The 17,226-nt window shown below is 38.3% G+C and overlaps 2 protein-coding genes across 3 annotated transcripts; one reads left to right on the top strand and one right to left on the bottom strand.

The window, feature by feature from the left end:
* The first annotated feature begins 11 nt into the window (after nucleotides 1-11).
* lamtor1 (late endosomal/lysosomal adaptor, MAPK and MTOR activator 1) lies at nucleotides 12-5,866 on the top strand. The gene is made up of 5 exons (XM_088346313.1): nucleotides 12-271; nucleotides 2,227-2,369; nucleotides 2,446-2,523; nucleotides 3,485-3,608; nucleotides 4,709-5,866. The coding sequence occupies exons 1-5, from the start codon at nucleotides 230-232 to the stop codon at nucleotides 4,799-4,801; spliced, it is 480 nt and encodes a 159-aa protein (XP_088202439.1). The 5' UTR covers nucleotides 12-229; the 3' UTR covers nucleotides 4,802-5,866.
* Nucleotides 5,867-8,082: 2,216 nt separating this feature from the next.
* lrrc51 (leucine rich repeat containing 51) lies at nucleotides 8,083-13,875 on the bottom strand. 2 transcript variants are annotated; one of them, XM_088345775.1, is made up of 5 exons: nucleotides 13,662-13,875; nucleotides 13,364-13,438; nucleotides 10,355-10,560; nucleotides 10,127-10,275; nucleotides 8,083-8,501 (listed from the first exon to the last, which is right to left on the bottom strand). In XM_088345775.1, exons 2-5 carry the CDS (start codon nucleotides 13,413-13,415, stop codon nucleotides 8,366-8,368), a joined length of 543 nt encoding a protein of 180 aa, XP_088201901.1. In that variant the 5' UTR covers nucleotides 13,416-13,438; nucleotides 13,662-13,875; the 3' UTR covers nucleotides 8,083-8,365. The 2 variants fall into 2 exon arrangements, with proteins under 2 accessions (XP_088201901.1, XP_088201902.1); XM_088345776.1 differs by having other exon boundaries at nucleotides 13,693-13,875.
* Nucleotides 13,876-17,226: the final 3,351 nt, after the last annotated feature.

Here is a 17,226-nt window from a genome sequence, read left to right as displayed (position 1 = left end):
AAAAGCGGAAGTGACGCCATTGTTGTTGCATGCGCAGCGCAGCTGTCATGTGATAACAACTGCTGTGCCCAATCCGAAGCTCTCAGCAACTCCACCTAGCTCAAGTATAGTCTAACTCATTTTATGACGTCCAAATAAACCCAAACAAGAGTTGTATGTTTTTTGTCCCGGACAACCACGGCTGCTTTCTGCGGGGAAACCGGGAACCCGGAGCGTACGGGACGCTGCCATGGGTTGTTGTTACAGCAGCGACAACGAGTCAGCAGACCAGGTAGTTAGCCGCTTAGCTAGCTAACACTAGCCCCATAGATTTTAGTCTGTGATTGGAAGTGCTTAAAATGAATTTGGGGGGCAAATGTTTTCTAATGAGAGGGAGGTGACTCTCTTGTAACTGATTTTTTTTCTATATGTTAACGTATAAACCCATGTAGATTGCTCAGTGACGGCCTAACACTAGCACTCGGCGTAAATGCTGAAGCTAAAAGGAAGCTGTCACGAGTTGCCTGGCGATGTCAATTACGGTACTACTAAAATGCAGATAGTCACAGGCAGCGGGTTTTGTTTTAAAACGAGAAGTTACTTTTAGTGACAGGTCCTCTTTCGTCTAGCGTGTCACAAGATTATTTAAAGTTCCCACATTTGTGTGGTACCGTGTGACTTAAGTTCTTCTTCCAATTGTGTTGTCGGTCATCGGCTTTATACGTTCTTTGGGCAAAGGAAGTCAGGCAGACGACTAAAATTATGAATTTATAGGAGCTGTGTGTGTTATTTAACGCCTCTATTCAGGAAACTATTTAATCCATTCAAAATATGATTTAACGAAAAATACACACATTTGCTCCCCTTGCAATTGCCCCCCCCCCTTGTTAACTATCGGTGGGACGTGTTTTCACTCATTTTTGAAGGCCTACAGAAAATGCAACTCTGTCGCTATATAGGTATAGAACACATTAAAAGACAGATTGAACCATCCTCTTTCATTAGAAGTGATAGTATGTTTCTAGCCTTTACCATTGTGTATTAAACAAGTTTAAAATTACTAAGTTTCTTGAAAATACCCGTTTCCAAGAAAACTTTTGAGAAAACCCATGTGAAAGGATGCATTTCAAGAATAACTTGTACTTTCGTTTATATATATATATATATATATATATATATTGTTGATACCTACTATATTTAAACAATTGTCCCTAAACACAAGGGAACTTTGCTTGCAAAATATTCTTTTACTTCAAGAACACTGAGCTTATGCCTGATTGATGCATGATCATAGCAAGAACTTTTCTGACCCCTCCTTTAAACCTTAAGGAAGATGACGAGCAAATGCAATTTGCTCTGTTGCAACGGCGAGCAACAATGATAACTGCACAAAAATCACTTCTGTGTTGCAAACTGTCACTATTCACCACAAAAAAACTGAAACTCTTGCAAACACACTACCTCATACAGATGTAAAATTTTACTCACGCCTATGCTTACTTTGCACAATGTTGCCTATTTTTGCACTACCGCTTTTGCACTAATATGATCCCAAAACTGTATGTAAACACCAATGTAAATATCTTCTGACTCTACATGCCCACACTTTCTTGTGTAAATTACCTTTTTTGTTTTTTTTAAATTCTCTCATTAAAATGTGAAACTGGAGTGCCACATCCAATTTCGTTGTCACAATATGTTCAACCCATTTTGTAACAATGATAATAAAGGTATATTCTATTCTATGCTATTCTGGTGTTGTATCTCGAAAGGGCTCACCATTTACTCGACGCAGCTTTTATTCGCTTTTTTTTCCCGGCATAGTCGTAAATATGTGCTTATTTTCGTAATTGCTAGGTTAATGTCCATTGTCAAAAGTCTCATGATCTGAAAACACGTGACTTAAACAGCTTCAGGTGTATGGGGTCACGGCACGTTTGGCGTTCTGGAGCCAAAGTCCCACTCTGTAGGCACCAGGTTAAGCCTGCAGCTTCAAATCCGGTGCGGCTTGTACAAAGACGAAGTAGTTTTGTTCTTGAATTTGAACATGCAGCTTAATCAGGTGCGCTCCATAGTTCTGAATTAGCGGTACTTACTGGTTGGAAATCTTGGCCTTTCAGGTTTTGAATGAGTGTTCATAATGTCAACCTCACATTGGTTTACAATTACTGGTTCAGGTGACTTTGAAAATTGCAGGTAAATATAATAAGATAAAATGTTCATGTTTTTCCATTTTTTTAATTTAAGGATAATGAACGCAAGCCACTGATTACGCACCCCAACCCGGTCAGCAAACCCCCAAATGGCTCCGACTGGATCACTCCCACTGTCCCGTCGGCTCGAACAGATGAACAAGCCCTTCTCACGTCCATCCTTACCAAAACTGCACAGTCAGTTTGGAATCCACCAAAGCACTATTACAAGAGGTAAAGAGGCGAATCAATACAAAGTGTGTTTGTTTTGCAGGAACATCATCGACGTGTCTGCAGCTGACTCCGTCATGATGGAGCCACATGAATATATGGACAAAGCTCGGCAATACAGGTAAACTTCTATAAAGTTTGGCCTTAACCTCTGCCTGGTTATTTAATCTTACTTGCTTTACTAAAAATGAAAATCAGAAGACACCATATTCTAATTTTATATTGATCGTATATTTCGGACTTTAAGTCGGACCGGGGTTTAAGTCGCATTTTAGGGGGACATGTTTTCGGTCAAATCCAACACCAAAAACAATCCATCCGCTTCTATGTTGCATACGTCAGACTCATCGTCACCCCCGCTTTCTATGTTTCACTATTTTGAGTTTGTAATCTGCAGAATATTTTTTGTGCCTTTTTGTTCAGTTGTTTTCATAAAAAAATCGGTGTCGTGTAGAAAAATATCCGGAGGTGTGGGTTGGGGTTGTCACACTCAGCTTCACCAGTGTACCATTATGTGACCCAATGGTCTTAACTGGCTCCAAACTGGATACGCTTGCTTGTAGATTAGAATACCTAGCGGTTCAGCTACAGTATTCTATCTAATATCTAAGAGGCCTTATCTAACACTTCCAAGCTTGTTTAAAGATTGCCTGAGTTTGTAAAACCACTTACCGTATTTTCCGGTCTATAAGTCGCTCTTGAGTACAAGTCGCGCCAGCCAAAAATTGCATAATTAGGAAGGAAAAAAGATACATGTCACATTTTGGGGGGAAATTTACATTGGCATACATTTTCAGAAAAACCCGATTTTGAATGAGAAAACACCCTGCAGATCTGGAGAATTGACAAGAAATCATTGAAATCACATATTGATCAATGTAACACAGTTTGTGGCGATGTCTAAATAATACACCCACATTCTCAGTTCAGGAGATGTGGCCTAATTGCCCCTAGAGGTCACTGTCTTAGTCAATTTACCGGTTTCCCTGACAAGTAACCTCTGGTGGTGATCAGATTGTCAATTGCTATGATGTGCCAAAATAATTTGCATGTAAAGGAAATGTTTTTGTTTTACCTTTCAGTACAAAACTTGCGGTTTTCAGCAGCAGTATGCCCCAGAAGAAAGCCCTGGCTCTACCCTCTCTCACTAGCCAGCCCCACCAAGTGCTCGCCAGCGACCTGGTGCCGTACTCTGATGTTCAGCAGGTATTTCACTTCTATGTATCATGATTCACAGCCCTCTTCGCTTGTCATTCTTTGAAATTCTGCAGGGCATTTAATGCAGTTGTCCCAACCACCGGGCCACTTAGCACCAGGACGCACGAAAAGAAAAAAAAAATTGCCTTATTTTTTCTTAAACCGTATTTATCGATGTAGAACAGACATGTTTTTCTCCAAAAAATGAACTCAGTTTGGGTGCTCCTTTTTCATGGAGGTTTTATGAAAAATATCGTTTGATGCAATGGCAATCGAACCCGGATTGCGGCGGTGAGAAAGTTGAAATCCAACTACTACATTACTAGGGATGTGGATGACATGGGAAAATGCGTTTGAATTCATCTCATCACACTATTTTTTTCTCACAGTACCACATTGTTCAATATGTAGGGCTGTGATTGAACTCCATTATTGACAATGTAAACCATGAACACAATACCCCCTAAAATTTCCCATGTATTTATTTAATGTTCTTCAAAGTCTGATTCATCATTCGGGGTTCGTACGGGTGCTTGAAATGTTTGAGAATGCTTTAACTTTATTGGTGTGTTTTTAAGGGTAGAAAAGTGCTTGAATTTTGGGGGAAGTGCTTGTAAATGTTTGAATAGCTTTGCTTTTCCATTGGAATTTTTCTTCCCTCGTGTTGAACTGCAACTGGCATTAGTTTGTACTGCATTGTCCTATGACGCTTATCGCTCCCTATGGGTCTAAGCCATGGGGACAGGTGCATGATACACCTCAACAGATTAAAAATTTGTATTGTATTTTACATATCGACTTTTTGCGTTTATTCATCTTTCAGTAATGTACCGTGATTACAATAGTGTAATAACGAGATACAACCTAAAACATTTTCCTATGTCATCTACATCCCTAGTGGTAACACAGTGGATTATTATATTTCTGTTATTATTACTAATTATATTTTTTAGGCCGGGATGACATTTTTTAGACCGGTCTGTGGTACAGAAAAGGTTGCTGACCACTGATTTAATGTAAAACTGAGAACTAATCAGTGAGATGCTTTGTTTCTTTTTGTAGGCACTTTGGAAATGAGTATAATAGCTCACCTTTTTTTCTTTTTTAAGGTATCCAAGATAGCAGCATATGCCTACAGTGCAATTTCTCAAATCAAAGTGGATGCTAAAGAAGAACTTGTGGTCCAGTTTGCCATTCCTTGATCCAACAAGTCTGGCCCGTGCATCGCTCCTTATCATTTGAGTCTGTCCTTAACAGGCCTGCAATCTCACCCACTTCTCCACCTATAGACAATGCGACGTAACACCACAAAGGCCATTTCGTTACACTTTACAAAACTGTTCATCAGGGAATTCTACTGCCATCGAAACTGGGCACACCTGTTAATTGACTATTCTCAAAATTGGCCTACGGAATCAGTTTAAGACAAAATAAAATATGGTAGACCTCTCCTCCCATCTGTTCTTTGTTACAAATCATTTCATTTGGGTTGGGATATCCATCGAAAGTTGATAGAAAATTTGTCAATGGTAACCATTTCAAGTTTAAAAAAAAAAAAAAAACTCCCAACGTGGTTTTCTGTAAGGCTTATTTATTGGCCAATTTTGTGTGTCTCCATCAATATGATGTTGGCTTAACTACGCTGAAGCTCCATACAGATTCTAATCCCCAAAACTGTAAAGCACTGAAGGCCTACGGTTCGGAGGGAGGGAGTGAGGGAGGGATGGATGTGTATTTTTATTTTCTACATTCTTTGTACAGAATTTCCTGGCTAATTCTCAAGCCAAAATGATTGTAGAAGGTGTTATTTGTATAAGGTCCACAATTGGCTGTGATCTGGGCTGATGACAACCGTTTTTATGAAAGCTAACAACAATTTGTAGGCTGTTTTTCAGCCTCAAATGAAGGTTTTTCGCTGCAGATAGTAATATGAGTGATATGTTCACATTAATCCAAACTAAACGTTGTAGCAGAGTGGGAAGAGCGATATAAATCATTTGTACCACAACAGATCAAATGATCCAAGAACTTATTTATTATTATGTGTCTTTAAACATATTGCTTCAGAAAGAGCACGGTGAGATGCTCTTAAGGGATCTTGTGCAAGGCTGTGAATGTTGAGCCGCTGGAGCTTTTTGCAATGGGTTCTTGGCATTTCCCCCGATATTTTTGTTTTTGGGATACGTAAAACTACCTGAAATATTTTTGTAATATTTTGCCGTAGTACCAAAAAATGTTTTGTTTTCATTAAAGACTTTCAACAGGTATGGTGTTTTGTAAGTGTAATGTTTCACGTCTTTATTTTTACCATTTTAAAAAAATTGCAATTAATGATTATCAAACAATACTAACATGATGAACACAGAACAACAAATGCTTATCGTTCGGTTTATGGAAAGACTGACTTATAGCTTTTTGTTTTTCCTTCACTGTTATCAACCTGTGGCATCTTTACTCAAATATCTCAGCTCACGTATGCACTTAACAGGAAAAACAGATCTTGTGTATTTATATCGCCCTTAATCACAAGGAGTTTTAAAGGGCTGCACAGATTATTGCAAACTACAAACTATTATTACAACATCTCCTGATTTAAAACCTACATGAGGGCAAGGAAAAACTCTAAAACTTCAATTTTACTAAACAGAATTTAAATGACGTTGTAATTGTATACCAATTATCCATTTATTCGGATATTAAGTCCATAATATTAAGTCCAAAGTTCACCACCATTTTCAAAACAAGATTATCCTCATTCGAATATTTACCACCAACAGCAGGGTTTGTACAGGTCCTAAAAACCTTGAAAATGCTTATATTTTTAATGTGCTTTCAAGGCTCAGGTCATCTTAAAAATGACGCCAACACTGTTTTCTGGTGGCTTTGCCTTGCCATTGCATTTCTTCTTCCCTCGTGATTCACTGCAGCTGGCATTAGTTTTTATAAAGCGTCGTCGCTTCATGCAGTACGCGCCCAAGAGGACCAGCGCATGCTACACCTTAACAAGGCACTCTGAAACGTGTCAATTAGGGTAAATTTATTATGGGCCATGCAAAAGAATTATGGTAGCGATTCCCATTGATAAATTGTAATGGGAAGAAGTTCCTGCAACTGAACATGTAAGCTACATATTACTCATTTTACCCAACAGTTTTGGGGGAAATAACGTCACTAACCTCCATTTTGTTGATATTTTCGGACTGACCAGAGAAGAACAGGAACTTGGGACATCTGGTCAAAGAACTAGCCCAGTATGGGACAGAAATCAGCTCAGAAAATAAACTAAAGTAATGACAAGGAACCTCCAAGGAATCACCACAAACATCTACATGGTCAAGATAGTTCAAACCACTGCTGCCAGACTTAAACCCACCTGGAGGGACAATAACACACACAAAAAAGTGCTGTTTTTTTCCATCCTCCTCTTCGCTTGGGAGTTTTGGACCCTCACAGCATAAATGGACAAGGAAATCTAGGCCTTGGAGATGTGATGCCACAGGAAACTTCTAGGAATCCCCTACTTACTCCATGTGACAAACAAACATTGGGCCTTACGAAGTATTGTGTGAAAACTGTAGTGGTTTGGTCACATCACAAGATCAACAGGACTGGCCATGATTATTCTCCAGGGCACAGTCAGAAGGGGTCAGGAAGAGAGTAAGACTGAGAAAGAATTGAGACACATCATCATGAAACTTTGCTGGCAACTTTGCCACGACCCAAACATGGGCAAGCAACCATGAGCGGTGGAGAATGCTCCTTGGTGCCCGATGACCCGGGCGTTATTGAAAACAATAAAATTCTCAAAGTAAGGATGACTGTATGGAGAACTAAAACTGCCAAAATGAGGAGTCAAGGGAAAGAAACATTAACATTTAAGCCTTTTCAAGGTTTTTAGCACCTGTACAAACCCTGCAGTTGGTGGTAAATATTCAAATGAGAATAATCGTATTTTGTAAAATTGTGAACTTTGGACTTTGAATGTACTTTTGAAAATCCATCCATCCATTATCTGCACCGCAGAGTATCTGTAACATTATCTGTATCCTCAGTAGGATAGCGGGGGTGCTGGAGCCCATCCTATCTGTCTTCAGGCAGTGGGTAGGGGACACCCTGAACTCTTTGCCAGTCACAGGGCACACAGAGACAGACAATTTGCTCGCTCATTCACACCTAGGGATGTGGGAGAAAACCGGAGTGCCCGGGGGAATCCCACGCAAGCACGGGGAGAACATGCAAACTCCACACACGATGTTCGATCTCATGACCTCTGAACTGTGCAGCACATGCGCTAACCAATGTGCTGCCGTGCTGCCACACTTTTGAAAATATTCTTGAAAATTAATATTCATCCGAATAAATGGATCATCTGTATACAAATACAATGTCATTCAAATTCTGTTTAGTAACATTGAGGTTTTTGAGTTTTTCCTTGCCCTCATGTAGGTTTTAGATCAGGGGATGGTGTCATAATAGTCTGTGGTTGGCAATAATCTGTAGTCTGTGCAGCCCTTTGAGACTCCTTGTGGTTAAGGGCTTCACAAATAAACATGACTCGACTTGACTACTATTTATTTATAAAAAAACAATATTGATTTGAATAAAATGCAAAATTACATGAACTATCATATAAACATACGTTTGGTAGGTCAAATCAAGAGACAGCAGCCTTCTCACTTTTATGGATTAAGAATACAACTTCAAGTCACTGTACCGGTACATGAAACAGAATGCTTCTCTTCGAGGTGGTCGGGATTTGGAACCCGTCAATGAAGTTTCGCATCATGTGGTTTGGCTTGGTTTCGACTGTGGTGCCATATCTGTGCCAAGGCTCTCTCCTGCGGTGTCACCACGCTGAAGTCCATCGTCTTTAATCCTCGCAGAGTAGTTATCACGTGAGTCCTTCACACAAAGACGCATCAGTATGTTCATTTTATGGTTTAGATAAGAGGTCTCAAACACTAGCCTGCAGTTGGCTCTTGGCTAATAGTCTCTTAAATTGTTTTAAAATGTGGTTTTGGTTGTTTTTTGGGTCGTTTTTCAGTCATTCTTTTGGTAATTTTTTCATTCAATATTAGGTTTGTTCTGTGGTCACTTTTCAGTTGTTTTAACTATTCTTTTTTTGTCATTTTTTTCATCACCTTTTGTCATTTTTCATTGTTTTTTTGTTTTCATTTTCATACTTTTGAGTAACGTGCTTTTTTACTAGTTTCAGTACTTCTACAAACACTTTTTCATTCTGTTTGGTTATTTTTCATACTATTTAAGTCTGTTGCATTACTTTTCACACTTTTCAATACCTTTTGTACTTTTTGTATACTTTTCAGTACGTTTTCAGTTTTTCATACTTTTTAGATATTTTCCAAATTTTTACATTTTAGGTTCTTAGGTACTTTTTATTTTTTTTGTCATTTTCTCAGCATTTATTGGGTCGTTTTGGTCATTTTGGTACATTTTCTGTGGTTTTTCAGTCTAATTTGCGGCCCCTTCTCAAGGTTTATTCATTTTCCTCGTGTTGAGGTTTTTCCTTGCCCTCATATAGGATTTAGATCAGGGGACGGTGTCATAATAGTCTGTGGTATCCTATAATATGTGGTCTGTGCAGCCCTTTGAGACTTATTTTGATTAAGGGATATACAAATAAACATGACTTGACTTGACTAATTTGTTTTTAGGTTTTTTTGTCTCTTTTTTTTTTTTTTAATCGCTTTGTCGTTTTTGTAATCACTTTCGTACTTTGGAGTAATATGCACGTTTTTCATACTAATCGGAACTTTAATGCTTTGCAGTACTGTTTCATACTACTTAAGTATTTTTCACAATTTTCACTAATTTTTGTAAATTTTCAGTACCTTTTCAGTTATTGTTGAGATTTTTTGTTCGACCATTTTTCAAATGTTGACATTTTAAGGAATATTTTGGGTTATTCTTTGTTTTTCCGGGCGTTTTTTGGGGTTGTTTTTGGGGCATTCTTTCGTTGTAATTTTAAGACTGTTTTTGATTATTTTTCAGTCGCTTTGTGGTTATTTTTGGCATGTTTTCTATGAGAAGGGAATAAACAAGATACGCCATGTTTAGAACAGTTCATGTTTACTGTACTATTTATGTTTGGAAAGTTAAAGAAATGTTAATACAGGCAATTGAACTGATTTTTTTCTAGTTAGCAACTATATGTGGTTTCTTCAGTCTTTTATATCTCCTATGTTATTATTTTATTCATCCATTCCTGATTGATTGATTTCTTTGCTTTTTTTCAATCTTATTTTGTGTTAAGGTAAATATATTTAAGAACACTGGTATATCAGAGTTTTTAGTGTGAAAATCCTGACGTGGCCCAACCTCACCAAGCCTGTTTCCAGCAGCCCCGAGGTAAATTGAGTTTGAGAATTCTGGTTTGAATAAATAAACAAAGTAGTATTTCTTGTATAAAAGAATGGAATTTACAATGACTTAATCCAAAAACAAAGTAAATGAAACATTAAAAAAAAGAAAAACATGATGCTGGAGTGTATGAATGGATTTTTAACCTGTACATCTTGTTTGCTTCAATGACATTTCCATGTAGAGTGATGGTGTGCAGATGTAGGAGACTTTGAAGCTTGTCTACCTCTGATAAAGTGACAATCCTGTTGCCATGAAGATACAACACTCGCAGTTGTGGCAGATCACATAAAACCTAAAACACACACGTTTTGACACCAAGCATTTGATTATAGAAAAAGCCATAGAAGTAAACATATAAAAACTTTTCTCACTTTGTCAATATTGGGGATCTGGTTGAACGAAAGGTCTAACCAGGCGAGTAATGATGGTTGAGCTAGGAAGTGGCTGATTATCTTGTGTAGATCATGAAGGTTTGAAATTTGGTTATTATTTAGACGAAAGGCACCACTTTCAAATTTCCCCACTGGATTTCTCCTCAGAGGCCGCAGACCCTTGATTGGTTCTTCTGAAAATGCATCTGAAACGTAGATAGGAAAAGGACCTCAGGAACGGAAGTCATGGGCCATACATTAGGGGTCGGCGATACTTTAGGTATTGACCCGATCTAAGTAAATACAGGAAAGTATCGATCAATATCGATCCAATACTTTTTGCTTGTAAAAGTAATGATCATTGAATGATTGAACACTTACCCCTTGAATTTATAATTTTGATAAACACAGCAAAAATATTTTAGGTACCCAAAAATGTTTCTATTATTATTGAATAACTACATTGCAAACTTTAAAGGGGATTTTTTTTTAAAATATTTATATTTCAACTGTTTCAGTACAAAGTCAAGAATCAAGCCAAAAATGCAGCATCCATCCATTATCTGCACCGTTTATCCTCAGTAGGGTTGCGGGGGCGCGGGAGCCCAGCTTTCTTCGGAAAGTCGGCAGGGGACACCCTGAACTGGTTGCCAGGAGTCACAGAGACAGACCACTCACTCGCTCATTCACACCTAGGGACAATTTGGACCGGGCAATTGACTTGACATACATGTTTCTCGGAATGTGGGAGGAAACCTGAGTGCCCAGAGGAAACCCAAGCACGGGGACTAACATGCAAACTCCGCACAGGAAGGCCGGCAGCTGGTTCCGGTCCCATGACCTCCGAACTGTGCCGCGGATGCTCTAACCACTCCGCTGCTCCAAAAAGCAGGATTGTGACCAAAAAAAAAAAAATAATAATTACTGAATAACAATGTCAAAAGAACAACTAAAGTACCTTCCATTGCACAATATTCTGAAAATGAAGCCAATGATGCAAATGAAGTATCAGCTGTCTCTCATTGGCTCTATTGCCTTAGTGACAATGGATTTACAGGTTTTTGTTCAGGAACAGTAAAGTGTTAACAATTTTGGTTGCAGCTCGTTGCTCATTTTCTTATGTGTTTGTGTCAATTTGTTGTGTTGCCACAATAGCAGAACTTTTTACCACACAAATGAGCACCTAGCATTGTCGTCCTCCGTAGTTGGAAAAAAAATCCACACCACGCTGCGCTATCTATTTAGTAATCAAATCCAATACTTAAAGGTCAATTTCAAGATGGCGGAGCACGGGTGCAGCGGCTAATGGCTCTCAAGCTTGTTTTAAATTTCTTAACCATTTCTTATTTATCTTACTTTCCCTTACAGGCTTAGGGACAGCTTCTTCACCAGGGTCATTGCAACCCTAAGCAAATGCCAGAAACTGTGAAAACAAATCTTGCAACTAATTGGGGTTTATTTCTCTTTTTGTTATTGCCAAATGAAAATTTTTTAAAAAGAAAGAAATTAAAACATATTTTTATATAAAATATACCTTGTGAATTATATTGGTCTTTTTTAAAATGGCTGCTGCTAAATGTTATTGCACTTATTTTCAATGCACTTTTGTTATCATGCACTATTCTTCTTCATTGTATTATTATTGTTATTTTATCTTAGACCAGTTTTTCTAAGCACTATGTTTTTTTGTTTTGTTTTTTTCCCCAATTATCCTGAGAGTTTTTATTTTTTATTCTCTTCTTTATATTATATTACAAGTTTTATTCTAGAGTGCCATGTCTAATCCCGTTGCATACAATGTTTCACAATGTTGATTTCAATGACAAAAAGACAATTGTAATTCAATTTGCTTCTGTATTTTTTGATAGGGGTCAACGGAGGGATTTGGCCCTCTCTTTTGCCTGGCAAGCAAAATGTAGCAGCAGGCAGGGCAGAGAGAGGTGCTAAAAGTGTCCTTGTCAGTCACACACTCTGGCGTTCACCTAGAGCAGGGGTGTCAAACTCATTTTACCTCGGGGGCCACACAATAGAACAAACATTCTCTCTGGGGCTGGACTACTAGATTAGAGAGAAAGAAAGAGAGATTAAAAAATAAGAGAAAGAGGCGGAGAGAAAAAGCAAGAGGGTGGGACAAAGAAAGAGAAAAAGTGAGAAAGACAGAGAGAGAAAAAAGAGAGAGTGAGAGAGAGCGAGAGAGAGCGAATAAATGTAAGAAGCATAAGAGATAAAAAGAGAAAGAGTGAGAGAGGGGAGAAGAAAGAGAGAAATAAAAATAACCAAAGAGAAAGAGAGAAGGAGAGAAAAGAAGGAGAGAAAGAGTGAATGGGAAAGCAAGAGAGAAAGACAGAAGAGAGAGAAAAGGACAAATTGAAGAAAGCAAAAGAAGGTAAAAAGACACAGAGAAATAGTCAAAGAGGAACAAAGAGAGAGAAAAAGAAAAACAGAGAACAAAAGAGAGGGAGATAGAAAATGGGAGGAAGAGAGAGAGAGAGAGTGAGAAATGGGGAGAAAGAGAGAAACAAATATAAGTACAGCGTTTGTGACAGGGAACCTGGCTTTGGCAACATCAAGTGGACATATTTCAACCTGCACCTTGTTTTTCTCTTGCACTTCCCTCAGCGTTGTCTCGTGGGCCGGACTCAAGCCTTAAGCGGGCCTGGTCCGGCCCGCGGGCCGCCAGTTTGACAAAAATGACTTAGAGAATGACCGATGCATTGGGTGAAAGAGAAAAGGGCTGCGCTATCTACATCGAGAAGCGGTGCTTTGAGGAAATTGATGGAGGAGTGAAGTATCGATCCGAATCAGGTACTTGTTTAGTGTCGATAATATTGATATTTGGATCGATCTGCGCACATTTACCGTACGTAAGAAAAAGCAGTAACAGAGCTTGGAGAAACTGTACATGTAAAAGTGTCAATTAAATTTGTAAAATGTACATTATGTTTGTTTGTTTAATTTCCCTATTTCTTTAAGAAAAGACAGGAAGGAAAAGGGGAGAATTCTACCTACCTTCCAAGTTGCTGATCGCTTTAAAAGATAAATCCACTGGAGCTCCATACATAATCCTGTTTTATCTACTTTCCCCTGTGATAAAACACAAATTCGGTTGCGCTTATTCTAACCCAAGGAAAACCTTGTTAACAATTAGTTGAGATACGCGCAAGTTAACACACGCTTTGTTTATCGTTCAATCGACGCAGTTGAGTCTTTTGCAAAACAATTATTGCGGGGTTTGCTTACAACCTTGTCCCCTAAATCGTACATACAAATAGGCATTAACTGTTTATCGCACAAAAGCTAGAGTTACATTTTAACGCAGTGATGACCGTGCAGTTTACCCAATGCTGTCAACAGTCTGTTTCCATGGTGACGCACTCGGACAAGATTAGTTTTTAGTTTAGAAAGAAACGTACCAGTTATATTGTATACTAATATTGTATACTAATAAAATAAGTGTCTTAATTCACTTTTTGGGCAAATGCAAATATTTGACCGGAAACCGCTTCTTATTCAAAAACGCACAATCTGCACAACTGCCCAAGTCGGTAAAGATGTGTAGTTTGCGATTGAAACGGCCTTTTGAGCCAGCTCTTGGAAGTGAGCGAAGGGTGCCGGCTCCCCTCCACATCAAGAATCACTATTTCCCCCCCTTGTGCCTTTTTTTCCAACAGATTCCGTGTTGTTGACTTTACATTTTTCTGAGTGATGCATATAAAAAGTTACAGTTGTTTTGTATTTTATATTTTTCATGGAACATCTTTAAATTAAATTTAAATTTATGTTTACTGTTTTTCAGTGATAATGTGTTTGACCAATTAGCTTTTTCCACATAAAATAATAATAATAATAATAATAATTTCCTTGTATTGTCATTCTGTGTAACAATGTACACAGAACGAAATGTCGATTGCACCTGACCCGTTGTAGCGAGCCGATGCAGCCGCAGCCAACAGAGGGCGCCGCCGACCACTTTTTAAGTCTTAGGAATGACTCGGCCGGGGCGCGAACCACCGACCTCCCAAAATGTAAAGGTTATTCTTGTATTTCATAGTTTGTTTGTCGTTGCTCTGAGAAGTTAATATTTTCAAACTACAATTAGCGGTGTAGTGTGTTTTTCAGGAATTCTGTGTTGCTTTACTTTTGAGTTCCTACTATAAAAAGGGTTTCCCCTCTATTTTTCTAGGTTTTTACTTCCCTTTTTTTCTTTTCTTTTTTTAACCTCTTTTGGTACTTTTTCCTAACTTTTTCCTTCTTTTTTATTTTTACTTGCTATCACCGTATTCTATTATTATCTTCTTCTTTTGTTGGTATTTTTTTCAAACTTTTTCCCTCCTTGTCCTTTTTCTTTTTTATCTTTTTTTCTACTTTTTTGGTTTACTTTCCCCCCCAGCATTTTCTTATTCATTCTTGCTATTTTATTTCCTTTTTTTCCTTCTTTTGTTTCTTTTCATTATTTTTGTCAGTATTTTGCTTTATTTACCCCCCATCCCGCCCTTTTAAAGTCATTTTGTGCATACATAATAAGCGTTAATCTATTTATTAAAGTCACAAAAACAATCTAAAGAGCCATTTGGGAGCTGAAAGAACGGCTCTTTTTAGTGAGCCGGACAAAAAAATACGGTTTTCGAAAAAGAGACGTAATTGCCATCACAGTAGATAGCAAAATAGATAAATAGCAGATAACAGCAGAAACAACATTTCTGCTTAACTCATACATTTGAATTGGGTCATTTATCTCCCGAGCAAGGCATTTTTTCCTTAAAAGTCCTAAAATGACTCAGACAATTATGGGTACTGTGACAAAACTTAATGCATTCAAACAGGAATTTTAACGCTTTTACAACACGACTGAATGTAATTCAAGTCAATCAAAAAGAAAATGCCCACTGTTCCAGATAGTAGATTACTGTACTAATCAATTAATTAAGCCTTCTATTCTGAATCATGTGATGTTAATTATATTTTGTTCGTCAAGATTTATTAAATAATTCTAAATTGTCTGTCAGCTTCCTTTCGTTGCTCCTTTCTGGATGTTCTTCCATACGTGTGCTTTCATATTCAAACATTTAACCAATCACACTTCAGCCCTTACTTTCTGCTAGGTTCAGGAATTTACCCAGGGGCCTTCTCAAAAAATCCTGAAGGCCTATTACAATAACATCAGTCTTCGAGAAACCTGTTGGTTTAGCCCAGTGATTTTCAACCACTGTACCGTGGCACACTAGTGTGCCGTGAGAGATCGTCAGGTATGCCGTGAGAAATTATCCAATGTCACTTTTTAAAATTTGAAATTTTATAAAACATTTATGAATCATTTTCTGCAAACATTACGTCATTGTCAAGTGTCTGTGCTGTAAAAACAGGGGCTAGTATAGATTATATTGTAATTAAACATACTGTTCAGTGTCATTTTAAAACATTTTTGATTAGTGGTGTGCAGCGAAATTTTTCCAATGTAAAAAAAAAAACTTGCCCTGGCTCAAAAAAGGTTGAAAAACACTAGATTAGCCAATCAGATTCCGAATTGACGTCAGAGCGCCTGCTAGCGGGCCATGAAAAACGTCACCAGTTTCACAAACTATGATTAGCCAGGGGGCAGTAATACACTAAAACATTTATTCCAACAGCCGTTAAACTAAGTACAGGTAAAATCGGGCCTAAAAGTTCCAGCTCGATCTGACCAGGGCCCGCGGGTATCTCAGTGTTAGCCAGCTCGAACCCGACAAATTAGCTTGATTTGAGGGGCCGAACCCGAAGCAAACCTTAATTTTTATATTTTATTTGTGAGGATTTGGATGGAGGACGAAAGCGGTCTCGCTGCCTTTTTTTTGTTAAATTATCCCTGCCTGTCATTGTCATTTTTTCTTTCTTCTTTGTGAAGGGTCCGCACCAGAAATTACTCCCCCTCACGCCTAAGGGTAAGTGGACACGCCAAGCGCGCAGACCGACCAAGCGCGCAGACCGACCAAGAGCGCGGATCCGTCATCGGTGGTGCCGTAAGAGGACGGAATTCATCGTACGGATCTTCCACAAAGAAAAAAAAACAAACAACAATGACGGGTCGATGATTTTTTCAAAAAAGGTCAGCAAGAGGGAAGTTCAACCTGGCCCCAACCCAAACTAAATGATTAACATTTTCGGCACAAGATTTCCCTTTAACTTGAAGACATCAAGCTGCACAAAGACAAATATTGTTGTGTTGATTAAATAGTGAAAGTTCAGACAACTTTGAGGCGAGCAAGCCTTTCGCAAGCAGGAAAAGGTCGTCCACTTTTCACCCTTGAGACAAGATCGTAAGCCTAGCGCAAGCTCGACCCGATCCAAATTCAGGTATTTTTGGGGCCAGCCCTTGCAGGTCATGACAGCCCAACAATGCTGTCGTTTTTTTTCCTAAAAAGATTGACGATGGGTTTAGACTATTTTGGAAATATATTGTGCTTGGAATATATGACTCTGATTACTTTAAATTAAAGCAGAAATGAACCTTTATTGGCAATCAGTGTAACTATAGCTAAATTCTACGATCGCAAGTGCAAATTTACGGGTGGAAAAATCTATTTTTATCCCCTTTCAATGTGAACTAAAACAATACATTTGGTTGATAAAGCTTTCCCACAACCAGAACGCATTTAAAACTAACACTATCTGTGAGCATTTCGGTATTTTTATGTAACTTATCTGTTCCCCCAGACATGTTTGTTTATTTAAAGTTTCTTGTCATTTGGATTTTTAGTACAGTTTGGTTCTAATGTTAACTAACGTAACATGCGAAAGTTTTATGCCTTTTGTTCAATAAAGCATTTAAAAACAGCACAACTTTCAAACCACTTCCGGACCTACATCCAATCAGAGTAGTACCTTTTGACTCCCGT

This window comes from Urocampus carinirostris, chromosome 10, assembly GCF_059441175.1.
Source record: "Urocampus carinirostris isolate Australia breed hairy pipefish chromosome 10, RoL_Ucar_1.0, whole genome shotgun sequence".
NCBI lineage: Eukaryota > Metazoa > Chordata > Actinopteri > Syngnathiformes > Syngnathidae > Urocampus > Urocampus carinirostris.
This window is presented reverse-complemented; position numbering and strand designations above follow the sequence as displayed.

Bases quoted from the DNA above. Each gene is read 5' to 3' on its own strand.
- lamtor1 (XM_088346313.1), top strand. From the start codon at position 230: ATGGGTTGTTGTTACAGCAGCGACAACGAGTCAGCAGACCAG. The intron at 2,370-2,445 runs GTCAGTTTGGAA...TTTGTTTTGCAG, and splicing joins ATCCTTACCAAAACTGCACA to GAACATCATCGACGTGTCTG. The intron at 2,524-3,484 runs GTAAACTTCTAT...TTTACCTTTCAG, and splicing joins GACAAAGCTCGGCAATACAG to TACAAAACTTGCGGTTTTCA.
- lrrc51 (XM_088345775.1), bottom strand. From the start codon at position 13,415: ATGTATGGAGCTCCAGTGGATTTATCTTTTAAAGCGATCAGCAACTTG. The intron at 10,561-13,363 runs GTAGGTAGAATT...TCTACGTTTCAG, and splicing joins AGCGATCAGCAACTTGGAAG to ATGCATTTTCAGAAGAACCA. The intron at 10,276-10,354 runs GTGAGAAAAGTT...TGTGTGTTTTAG, and splicing joins AGATCCCCAATATTGACAAA to GTTTTATGTGATCTGCCACA.